Source organism: Emydura macquarii, unplaced genomic scaffold (assembly GCF_026122565.2).
Source record: "Emydura macquarii macquarii isolate MOO-44397 ecotype Brisbane River unplaced genomic scaffold, CSIRO-AGI_Emac_v2 contig_2795, whole genome shotgun sequence".
Lineage (NCBI taxonomy): Eukaryota > Metazoa > Chordata > Testudines > Chelidae > Emydura > Emydura macquarii.
This window is the reverse complement of record NW_027132932.1, coordinates 1,030,600-1,043,174: the sequence shown is the minus strand read 5'-3', so window position 1 is coordinate 1,043,174 and position 12,575 is coordinate 1,030,600. Positions and strand designations below refer to the sequence as shown.

Sequence of the window (12,575 nt, the reverse complement as noted above, 5' to 3'; positions counted from 1 at the left end):
AAACTGAAATATGTTGACGTTTTGTGTTTTGGTTTGATTTTGGAAACTGAAAAACGTTCGTTTTCCAATTTAGTCTTTGGACTTTTCCCCCACTTTTCCATACTTTGTAACTGTTTTCCAACTTTTTCCAGTTAGAAAACAGTAAAAAGTAAGAAAAACGGTTTTTTCACCCATTTTATCACATCTTTTACCTCTCTATGATCTTTTTCCAGTATAAAAAAATGGGGAAAGGTTTGTTTTGTTTGTTTGTAAAAAGGTGGGATAGAATGGAAGGGAAGCCCCAAAAATCCCAAAACTGAAATGGACCACCAAAATTTTTCAGTTTCTAAACATTGAAACAAAACACAAAATGTTTTATTTCCATATCAAAAATTTTTAGAACTTTTTGTTTAGCAACAAGTTTTGATTGTTTGATTTTTTTCATCTTGATTCAGGATGAAAGTAAATGTTGACATTTCCCACAGGATGAAAATTTCATTTCCTGACCAGCTCTCATAATGCCCAGATGGTTACATGTCCAGCCACCATTCACTGAGTGTATAACATACAGTATAATATTAATGCACTCCAGTTATGCTTCTGCTTTCTAGACTGCAAGAAATGCCTATTCGCTTCCTAACAGTTTCTTTCTCTTTCTTTCCTGTCTTCTCCAGATGACGCCACTGATAAGGATCTTTCTGACCTGGTTTCCGAAATGGAGATGATGAAAATGATTGGGAAACACAAAAATATCATTAATCTCCTAGGCGCCTGCACGCAGGACGGTATGTTTCAGAGAAAGCCATATGCTACCATTGTACTTTGTGATTTCAGTGGTAAACAGTCCCATTCTGTTCTGTGGAGCACATCGTGCTAGTTCAGCCCCATGTACATTTGTATGTTATGTACAGTTGCTCTTTCCATACCTCTACTGCAGGTTCCTGGACCAGCAAGCATAGGGATTTTCCCCTATACTGTTCTATTGTTCTCCTGGAGACTCTTATTCAGGCTGTGCAGAGGCAGGAGGATTTTACCCTTTCCTCATGCATCTGAATTGGCCTCAGGATTAAATGTGTGCACAGGTATAACTGTCTGTGCTTTGCTCAATGAGAAGTGGGTGGCTTTTAGAGAGTGTACTAAGTATCTGGTGTTAAGAAGTTTGTTATCGATACTTGCTTTTATTTTGGACCAAATATCTGGGGTTAGGAAGGTTGTTATCGATACTGGTTGTTGTTTTGTTTTTCAAATGGCTTTCTTTGTTGTCCTTCTCCTTTTTTGGAAAAAAAAAATGGAGTTAGAGGCAGGGAAACTGGCGGTTTGACTGTCTTTATTATTAGTTACTCACTGAATGCCCAAAATATGCTGGGCAAGACGTGGTCTCGTGGTTAGAGCATTGGATTTGAGTCCCAAGTCTGTGGGATTAGCCAAGTCACATAATACCCTCTATGTCTAAGCCTCCCCAGCCATCACATGGAAAGGATAATTCTCACCCACAGGGCAGTTATGCGGGTGAGTTAATGTTTGTGAACTGCTCTGAAGAGATGTGTCCATCAGAGGCTGCATGATCCACTGATGAGGGAACCTGACTGGAAGTCAGCAGGCCTGAGTGCTGTTCCTGTCTAACTTTCCTAGGCACTTTGGTGGTCCTCAATACCATGGTTTCTGAGCACCTCACAGTCTTTATTGCATTTATCCCCAGAACGTCCCTGTGCGGTAGAGAAGGGCATTTATCCCCATTTTACAGATGGGGAACTGAAGCATAGAGAGACAAAGTCACTTGCCCAGGGTTACACAGGAACTTTGTGGCAAAGCAGGGGCTTGAATTTGCATTTCCTAAGCTAATGTCCCCAAACTCTGAACCATCCTTCCTCTTTAATGCTACATTTGCTGCTGACTTGCCAGTGACCTCGTGCAACGTCACCTCACCTCTCTGCCTCATTCTCTTTCAGTAAAATGAGGTTAATGACGCTTACTCTGCCTTGCAAAGCGCTTTGTGATTATGATATAGCAGCCAGATTGACGCTGTTTTTTGTTGGCAGGCCCGCTTTACGTTCTGGTAGAATATGCATCAAAAGGGAACTTGCGGGAATATCTCAGGGCTCGTCGGCCGCCCGGCATGGACTATTCGTTCGACACCTGCAAGCTGCCAGAAGAGCAATTAACATTTAAAGATCTAGTCTCGTGTGCTTACCAGGTGGCCCGTGGCATGGAGTATTTGGCATCTCAGAAAGTGAGTTGAGAGACTTGGAGCCTGTTATTGTTTATCACATATACAAACACGTGTGTAGTGACGTAGGTGTGCAAAGTGCATTGCAGGCAAATAAATGGCTGGGCTCTGCCCATAAGAGCCCACAAGTACAGGAGTTATATTTTTCAGTAAGAAATGCATTGCTACTTGCAAAAACGCTTTGTTTAAGGACCTAGAAATCCATTTGTATATTACCACATCCATTTATGAGCATCTTAGCTGGATGCCCCTTTGCTTTAATCCACAATCCACCACTAAATGTGTGAACAGTGTGGCAATACATGGACACTGCAGAGTCCTTATGAAAGCCAGACCTCAGATGCACTTTTTCAGTGAGCAAATTCAGTGTCACACAACAGAAACTTCTAAACAGAGGTAATTGACTTTCAGATGTCCGATCCTCAGTTAATCTCAGCTGCTATCCAGCCAGGGTCAGATTTAGAGCCTGGTGAGTTATGTGCTGCATCTTGGCCATGTCTGCCTGACAGCAAATTTGAACATCAGTTTGAGAGATAATCTCATCTCGGACAATAGACTCAGGAGCCTCTGTGGCCCCTTTTCAGAAATGCTGAAAATGCAAAGTGTTGAGACAGACTCAGCCTGTGACAAACATTCATTTGTTAAAACAGCGAGAGTTCCGTGGCACCTTAAAGACTAACAAATTTATCTGGGCATAAGCTTTTGTGGGCTGAAACCCATTTCGTTGCATCCGACAAAGTGGGTTTCTGCCCACGAAACCTTATGCCCAAATAAATTTGTTAGTCTTTAAGGTGCCACAGAACTCTCGCTGTTTTGCTAAAAACAGACTAACACGGCTACCCCTCTAGAATTAATTTGTTAGGAGGGCAATATCTCTGCTTAAGTTACAGGTGAACGTAGACTCCCGTGGAGTTAACCTAGCAAAGGATCTGGCCCATTAATAACACTGATACTTACGGAGAGCTATTTCTGGGCTCTGAAAGCGTTTTACAAACATTGGACCTGATGCTACTCTCCCTCTTGCTTCACTGGAGTTACTCCTGGTTCACACTGATGTAAGCGAGGGGAGAATCAGGCCTGTTAATTAATGAAGCCTTGCAACACCCTCATAAGGCAGAAGGTGTCCTCCCCATTTTACAGATGGGGAAACTGGGGCATTAGTTTACACAGTGAGTCTGTCATAGAGCAGGGGCTCAGATCTGAGTGTCTTGAGTCCCACTGCTTTCCTGTAAACCATTAGCCCACACTCTCCTCCCTGGAGGAAGAATGGCGATGGCCACTTGGTGTACAGTACTGGGATCTAGCAGATCTCCCTGGGAAGAGAAGGGGACAGACTCCAGTCTGCGTGTCCCGGTCTGAGAGAACAGATGAAGAAGCACTGCTGTCTTACCGCTGGAGGAGAGCATGTGTGTTAGATGTTGCTAAGAGGCAGTTTGTCTGAGACTCCATGTGGCAGCGATGACATATAGGGCGAAGAATTAAATGGCGCCCGCAGCTTTATTGGCTTTGGAGTAAATGAAATAGCACCTCATAAACCACGAACCTCTGTTAGTTCCAATCATAAGCAGCTTAACGAGCGCATTTATTTCCTTCTTCACCTTTCACAGTGCATTCATCGAGACTTGGCTGCCAGGAACGTGTTAGTCACTGAAGACAATGTGATGAAAATAGCCGATTTTGGCCTAGCCAGAGATGTTCACAACATCGACTATTATAAGAAAACAACCAATGTGAGTATGGTGCTGTCAAGTACATGGGAATGCCCGGTGGTGGAGGATTCAGCAGCCAATGTCCTTGGTCCACACCTTCATTTTAAACAAATTACTGCATTGAGAAGAACACTTTGGCGCTGACGCCGCAATTGGTAGCAGACAGGCAGGCCCCTGGCACTCACAAGGAGTCCTGCTGAGATCAGTGCAGTACTCCCCAGACACAGCAGCGCCCCCCCATGCACTGTCCGTTGCAGGATTGGTGCCTTCATGGCATTTTATTACTGATGGATATTTCTGGCATTGATGGCATCTGTGTCATTGAGGTGGAATCTAGGCATCATGAACTTTGGCAAAGGGAAACTCACTTTGTGCTGAAGGAGAATGCAGCAAGCCACCAGGGTTGTTTCTGTTCACTGCAGCTGTGGTTATACTGACCCTACACTGCTCATTGTGTGACCCTCGTTTTGGTTCTGCGTCACACCTTGCATCCCACCTTTGAGCCCCTGCCAGGGTGAGAGGGAAAGTTCTGTTGAAATTAAATGACAAAAACACCCCAATTTGATTTCATTGGAGCCACAGTGAAGCCACTGTGTGAATTCACTGTGCGTTTTCCCTTGTAGTGCAGACTAAGCAGCATTTTTAGACTGAGCTCACTGCAAGACAGGGAGGCCCGTGTGTGCTGGCCCCTACTCTTTTTTGAAAACATCCAGCCCCACAGCTGCCTTTGTACACGATGGATGCTGTTTTTCATGGAGAGATTTAGATGCTTCGATACATTAAACCTACCTTGGCAGTGAAATGCAGCATGCAAGAGGGAGGATGTTGATAACACAGATAGTCAGTGAAGACTGGGGGATCAAATGTTATAATCTGTTTACATGCGGCCACGACTGCCTTCCACAGTGATCAGGGAAGCAGATGTGGTTGCTAATGAAAATGTTTCAAACTGGATTAGAATAGAAGATTCAGATGGTGCCGTTGTGGCTGAGTGAATATGCTGATGGAACATTCCCTTTGTCTTCCTAATGACAGGGTCGGCTGCCTGTGAAATGGATGGCTCCAGAAGCATTGTTTGACCGGGTCTACACTCACCAGAGCGATGTGTAAGCATTATCCACATTTAAAAAATTACAATCCAAGCAAAACAAAATACCAAAGGATCATAAAGACAAATGCACTGCTAAGCACAAATGGGACTCTGCACTCTGGGCCCGGTGCTGGTGAAGACTGATAGAAAAAAAAAAAAACCAAAGCTCTCCACTCCACAGTAAGCTTGGTACTGACTCTGAAATACCTTCAGTACATGCAACATTGCTCTGCCCTCATATAGCAGCCTTCATCCAAAGATCTCCAAGCTCTTGAGCTAAGCCTCCAGCACCCATCTCAAAATAGGCAAGTATTTCATGCCCAATTTATAGATGAGCAGACTGAAATACAGAAAGGCTTGATCTTCCAGTCTTTGCTCAAGCAGCATGTTCAGATCCAAGTCAATGGAAAATCACATTTAACTACAGTAGGAGGCTCAGGCGCTACATAACTTGCTCAGAGTTACTGGAGCTGGTCAGACTATAATTTCGTAAATATATTATCTAATTAATTTTACTATTTTGGGATCAACTAATTTATTATACAAATATATGTTTGCTTTAACTAGCTAGCTTTAATGGCTGACGCTGTAAGTCAGCGGCATGAGCTGGAATAGAACATAGCTGTTCCAGCTCCCAGTCTGGTCATTCACCACTGGAACGAAGGGCAGAATGGGCTGGTGAACTATTTCAGTTCACAGCTGAACTCACGGCTATCCATTTTAATTTTTATGAAAGCTGAAATCGCCTAGCTAAGCATGATGCTTATTTTATTTTTTAATAGTGGGCTCCTTGTACCAGTTTAGCAGAAAATCTGTGGGATTCCCAGATACAGCTGTTTCTCTGCTTAGCTTCAGACAAATTTGTACTCTCTCTTTCTGTGAATTTCACATGCTGTAGCTTCAGTGATCTTAAATCACAGTTTCAGGGCTCGGATAATGCTGCAGTGGGCACAACAGTTTAACTTGAGATGGAGAGAGAGACAGATACTCTATTTTAAAAATGAAAATTAAGGAGGCAATGAATATTTTGAAAAAGAGGACATATAAATATAACACAGCTGCAGTGCTAGGGCATGTAACATTAGTCCTCTGATGATTTTTGTAGGGGGTTTTTCTTCCAGTCTGGCCAGCGAAACAAGGGCTGTAACAAGCAAGTTTTGGTGTCAGCTTGCACAGTGCCCTGTGGTTCCAAGCCTGCAGTTCAGTGAAGCTGTGCATGAATAATTTGATTTGTTCCATTCAGTAGAGCTGGTGGAAGACCTAACAAAGAGCCAGGGGTAATAGATGAGCTGTCACCTATCAGATTAAATGCTCATTTCAGTTTCAGACATGGTGCCTGGGATTTCTTTGCTATTGAGTTGGATCAGCAGAGATCTCCAAGTTACTAGTAAAAATGGCCTAGGCAATTAGTCATGCTATTGATGACTGTGTTAGCTATGCATGGCTCCACAGATGTAAAACAAAATGAGCAAAAAACAAACAAACTAAAAAGCCTCATTGAATTTTAAACCTCTTTTTTTGGTTCCCAGGTGGTCTTTTGGAGTGCTGCTATGGGAGATCTTCACTTTGGGTGGGTCTCCATATCCGGGAATCCCAGTCGAGGAACTCTTCAAACTCTTAAAAGAAGGCCATCGGATGGACAAGCCAGCAAACTGCACTCATGACCTGTAAGTGAGAGCATGGGAGGTAGTAGCCTTATGGCTTCATTTCTAGAAACCTTGCATGGATGCATGAGTTTTTTTCCCTTCTTAATTCAGTTTCTCCAGTTCCCTTTCCAGTGTGTGTATAAATGTTGCTGGCCATTCCTTTGTCTGTGCCCTGCTTACTACTATTTAGCTAACCCCGCTGTGGGCCCTGCTGTGCGATTGTCCGACTGGCTCCAGATAGACTTACCAAGCCTGATGCATTTAGACTCAATATGTCACTGACAGACAAAATATGCAGCTACACTTGCTATGCTTGGTTGATTCATGTCAACTCAGTGGCCCGCTCAGGTCTGAGTATTTGCCTAGTGAGATTCAGGCATAAGCAGACCAAGCAATTGCTTAGGGCTCCGAGCAGCTCAAGGGGGGGCCCCCTCTTTTTTTGAGTATGTGTTGGGTGGGTGGGGAGGGGGAATATCCCAGCTTAGAGTCCCCAATGGGCCTCTAGTGATTTACCCTTTGAAGACAGGCTTTCCTGCCTGCTGTATTTGTTTGATTGCTGCACTACACCAGAAACAAGGGTTTATATTTCATGGGACCCCTGTAATAAGGAACTTCAAGAAATTGCTCTTCAGAGCCTCTTTCCGTTCAGCTTACGCACTTACCTAGATCTAAAGTGAGCCAGATTCTGTTTTTTGGTGCAGTTAAGTGAGGTGTAAGTTAGAGGATTTGGTCCACCCAGATGACCGTGACGAGCAGTAATAGGGACACGCTAGGACCTCTGTCCAGTCCTGGCACACTGGTCACTGCAGATCAGAAACTCTTTCTCTGGCCCTGACTTCATTTCTAGGAGGCTGGTTCTGAGCCTGACAAAATGGCATCGTTACGTTTAGTTCCTTCCTTGCCAGCTTCAGTAACTCCCTAAGTGAATGTGAATTAAGAAACATTTAATTGCCTGTGTCTCACTCCAGTCGCCATGCTGGGGCTGAGGCAGGACAAAGCACTAGTCGGTCAGCAGTGTGCTGTCAGTACTCCCTTTCCAGCCTGTTGTCTCGCCGTTTCATGCTACCATCTTTGAACTCTTCCCTTTGCCTGCTCCACGCTGTGACAAACGACCTGCTGTATGCAAAGCTTCCCCTGCTTTACGTTGGATTTAAAAGTAGGCCGGGCTGTAGGAAATTGGTATGTGCTCTTATGTCACAAGTGCTGCAGCCCTGTGGGAAGATGCCCTCTCCTGTAAACATCCTTGCCCTTGGCTACTGCTCAGGTGAGAGAGAGGGCACTAACGACCATAGGGCCTGATGAGCGTCCCCTCACTCCCAGCAAAGTGACAGAACGAGAGCCAGGTCCTTCTCATTGTTTGCCATGAGGACATTAAGGGCTTCTGTTTGGATAGTCCAATGGCTTCCTCTTGAACTGTGATCCTTGATGGTTTGCAGGTTACCCACGTTGTCGTAAAGGGGTGGGACGGTGGATGTAAAAGAAAAGTGTGAATTTCCTCCTCCTCCTCAGTTTCCCTTTGGGGCCTCCAGTCTGGTCCTGCTGCCAAGGCCATGAATGCTGAGGCTACACAGAGCTCCAAGCCATTGGCAGCCGTAGACCTCTGCTCCTGATGCAATCGCCCAGGACCTTGTGCTAGACAGCTACAGTAATAATAGACCCAGCTGCCGTTCTCAGTCCTCTGTAGCCTGGGCCTTTCCCACATGCTCCACGCCCAGTTTCCATATCTGCCCGTCTGGATTCTGGCACTGCGGGTTTGTGAAGGCCCCATGCAGGAGTTGTTTTCTGAGCAGCTCCCTTTCTTCACTTTACTTCTGCTGCTGGGCTGTGCTATGCCCTGCAGCAGTGCACTCACTGGGTGGCCGTGTCCTGGCTGGGCAGTGGCTGGAGTGGAGTCAGGCACAGAAGGAGCTGCCTCTGTCGCTTAGCGTAGGGCAATGCAATGAAGTTGGGGCTGGCTCTGTCCAAGCAGTTGCTTGGGCCGAATCCTGGCTGTGGGTGGGAGGATGTGTGCACAATCGTGACTGTGCCTCCCCTTTTCACCCTCACACACACCTGATCGCAGCCAAGACCTCTTGCTCTTTGTTCTCCCCAGGTACATGATCATGAGGGAATGCTGGCATGCAGTCCCATCGCAACGGCCAACCTTTAAGCAGCTAGTGGAAGACCTGGACAGGGTCCTTACTGTAACATCAACTGACGTAAGTGTTTCTCTCTCGCTCGAGAGCTATCCTGAGCAGAGATGGGCGTGAACCAGAAGCCTGCAATTAATCTCTTTTTAGCTCGGGGGGCGGTTTGAAATTCAGGCCAGGCCCCTGTCTTTATAATGAGCTAAACCAAAATCCCAGATCCCCAAACCCTAATGTTTTGGGGGTGGTCAAAACCCAGCTCTGGCACTCCTTGATCTAACTCTAATGCTTGTGGTAACTGGAAAGCGTTGCAGTGTCACTAGCTATCTCTTCTCCCCCCCGCTCCACCACATTAACCATGTGACCTTTCTCCTTGCAGGAGTACCTTGACTTATCTGTGCCATTTGAGCAGTATTCCCCCGCCTGCCAGGACACACACAGCACCTGCTCTTCAGGAGACGATTCCGTGTTTGCCCACGACCTGCCAGATGAGCCATGTCTTCCCCAAAACCAGCCGTGTAATGGCGTCGTCAGGACATGATGACTAAAAAACAGACAGACCAACCATGGGAAAAAAACTTATGAATGTAGGCTTGGGGGAGGCCAAGGACAAACCATAGTGAAGGATCTTTGAGTGAAACTGCTTGGTAATTCAAGAAGTTTGTTGTTGTTGAACCATAGAAGGGCGGTAGAGGTTTGGTTGGTTTTTTCCCCCATTTGCTGTATAAGAAGTCAAGAAGCACTGTTTGGCCTGAAGGAACTAATCTCTTGCCAAGATGATTATTTTATATATATTTTCAAAAACAGAATGTTAAATCTAGGGGTGCTGACCTCTGGACCTCTGGTAATGTATTACCGAGTGTCAGAGTTGCCGTTCTGTGCCTACAATACAAAGAAGAGAGAAAAAAAATCTTACTTTTTGTTGGGGGAGGAGAAGTGTAAAGAATGTAGAAATTCTTTGCTTATGCAATCTGTTCATGAACCTTTTTGGTGAAGCGGAAAAGTCACATTGCCTGCAGGGTTTAATATATTTATATAAATATCTATATTTTTGTTGGTTGGGGTGTTTTTTTATCTTGGCACGACCGTTGCCCAGCTACTTAGAACGAATTAAAAAAAAATCTAAGTAAAACGTAGTCAAAATTTCAAAGCGTGAAGGGCAGTGGTTTAATAGTGATAGATCATAACCCACTCTTGGCCCAGGGCTGGGAGTGGCTGGTGTATATGGAAGAGTCAGAACATTCCAAACGGAAGGGAATATGCATGGAGGTTATTGTAACAGGTTCATTTGGGGGTTTATAGGGAGGAAAGTGTCAAGGTGGCTGGTATAAAGGTACCACAGGTCTCCAGGCAATTGCTAAATAATGACATCACAAGCAGAATTATTCTCTGATCTTGCAACTTCTGACCCTTGGGCAGACTGCTGCGTCCATCCAGAGCCCCACTGTCCTCAGTGGGGCTCCCTGTGAGTGAAGTGTTTTGCCGGTGTGCTGGATGCTGCAGGATTGGGCTCTAGGCATGTAAAAGTCACTCTCTTGAGATGGATATTTTGAGTTTTTAGTTTTTTTGCCTTTAAAGTCCAAGAGAAGCAGCTGTTCAGTACTTCTCCCCTTTAAAGCTTGCAAATTGTCTCTATCCACCCTCAGTGACTTGGAGAGAGAAATTACGGGTACCTGTAGGCAAGAGCCTTTAACTTATATCAAAAAGGTTTATTCCAGAGAATTTTGTACATATCTATAAATATATACTGTATATATATATAAAAGAATGTATAATACTAATGCAACGTAAAGCAGTACTGAGAGGGAAATCTCTCAAAATAAGAGCATTGCAATCTAGGATATACTGATCTGGGCAAAAGATTTTGTTTTTATATCTTCACAGTTTTGTTTTAAAAATTGTATCAACCTGTATATTTGTAAAGTTATTTATAGACATTAACATATCTGTTCATTGGTTGAAATAGCATAGCATTACTGTAAACTTTAAATTTTACTGCGTTTAAGTTTAACTTATTAAATATGGAGAAAAATATATTAATCACGTTTTTTGTGTTTACGGGAAATATTGAGAGAATGTATAAATGTACAGTCCTTTAACAAATTACATTTAATGTTATAAATATATATCCATTTAAAAAAAATTAGTTTATCCTGGATTGCAGTGAGCAAAGGTAAGTTTATTTTGCAATACATCATCAGTGGTTAAATCCAAATAAATAATAGAGAGATGATATTTACATATTTGAAAAACTAGGGCCAAGAATTCTTCCATCAGTTTAACCACTGTGCATTACGGGGGTGTGGGTGTTTATTTTTCTATTTTTGAATGAAGGTATTCTTTGTGGTTGATCTTAAAAGCAAGTATGCAGCAAAGCTAAATGTTGACTCTGAATGATGCACATTATTTATTTTTTCTCTCCTTGCTGGTTTCAGTGCATTTTTGGAGTTAAGAAATAACACACTGGCAAAACAGCAGCAGGAGCCACATTCTATATAGGGGGAAGTACAGTGATTGTACATCGCTTCTGAGTCTAATACACATTAAAAATGCCAATAATGCCTAATTTGCTGGACTTAAATTTCTATGCTATTTATGTGCCTCTGTGCCAAATCACTGTTTAAAAGCACACTAGATAAACAGGGGAACTTTAGTACGGATCAAGAAGGCAAGGGGAGGTATTTTTATTTAACTCTTTTACTACCACAAAGAGACAAATATAATGATTACATTCTGGTTTGTTTGGTTTTCTTTTTTTCCCTGTGCATACAACGTATCAGTGATTTGCAATAACAGGATGACAGCATCTCACATTAGTTGTTTGGTTTTTTTAGCACCACAAAGCTCTTCTCATAAAAGGAATAATTTATAGTTTGAGGTTATGTCAGTGGAAGTTCTTGAGAAAGTAGATTTCTATAGATTTGTTTTTTTGTAATTAAAAAGAAATGTAGGTATTTTCTTACAAATGTCTGCTAATTGTACATTCCAAGTACCTAAAGTGTTCGGTTTCCCATACAAAAAAAGTACAAATTTGCGCATGATTTCAAATGTTATTAGATATTATAAATATATATATAATTTATTGAGGTTTTTACAAGATGTATCTGTTGTAGACTTGTTGACTTTAACATTTCTTATACAATGCTCATATAGTTTTATAGTCTGGACTGTTATCTTTTTAAGCTTTTAAAAAAAATTAAAATTCCAGTTTTGTTACCTTTTATACTGTTGATGTTACAATCCACAGATTTGCATAGCGTGAATTTTTTTTGATGAGCAACTCTATTCAGTTTATTTTAATACTGTATTTCTTTTCCTGACAGCTGCAACTGTCAAAGGTGTGAAATGAACACTAAATAAACCTATTCTGCTTTTGTTAACATGGAAAAACTTACTTTTACCCAAAAATACAAATAAACGAGTTGTTGAATTTCTTTTTCCAGTTTTAATGGGCTTGTTCAATAATAAATCCTCTGTTTTCAAGTTGGTCTTTTGTGATTGTCATGGTGAAGATATATTACAGAAACAGCCAGACTTACTGACCCTCTGAGCCGCATACACTAATCTTCAGCCAGACGAGAGCCAGGCTTACCTCTTGCAGGGCTGAAGCCCTGAGACAGGCAGATGCCTCCAACCCCACTTACAGGGCAGCAGCCCTGAGCTCCACCCCAAATCTGGTAGGCAGAGAATGCAGGGGGCTGCGTGAGCCACACGTTAACTATAAAAGAGCCGCATGTGGCTCACGAGCTGCAGTTTGGCCACCCCGCTATATTATATCATAGGGTGCTGCATTGTGAT

At 43.1% G+C, this 12,575-nt stretch overlaps 1 protein-coding gene across 4 annotated transcripts in view; it reads left to right on the top strand.

Moving 5' to 3' along the window:
* Positions 1 to 12,262, top strand: part of FGFR3 (fibroblast growth factor receptor 3) — a 79,843-nt gene extending 67,581 nt beyond the window's left edge. For all 4 annotated transcript variants that reach the window (XM_067567689.1, XM_067567688.1, XM_067567687.1 and 1 more), the window contains exons 12-18: positions 654 to 764; positions 2,019 to 2,209; positions 3,814 to 3,936; positions 4,951 to 5,021; positions 6,535 to 6,672; positions 8,744 to 8,849; positions 9,157 to 12,262. In XM_067567689.1, coding sequence (XP_067423790.1) covers positions 654 to 764; positions 2,019 to 2,209; positions 3,814 to 3,936; positions 4,951 to 5,021; positions 6,535 to 6,672; positions 8,744 to 8,849; positions 9,157 to 9,318 — 902 coding nt within the window. In that variant the 3' untranslated portion in view covers positions 9,319 to 12,262. The remainder of the gene's footprint in view (positions 1 to 653; positions 765 to 2,018; positions 2,210 to 3,813; positions 3,937 to 4,950; positions 5,022 to 6,534; positions 6,673 to 8,743; positions 8,850 to 9,156) is intronic.
* Positions 12,263 to 12,575: the final 313 nt, after the last annotated feature.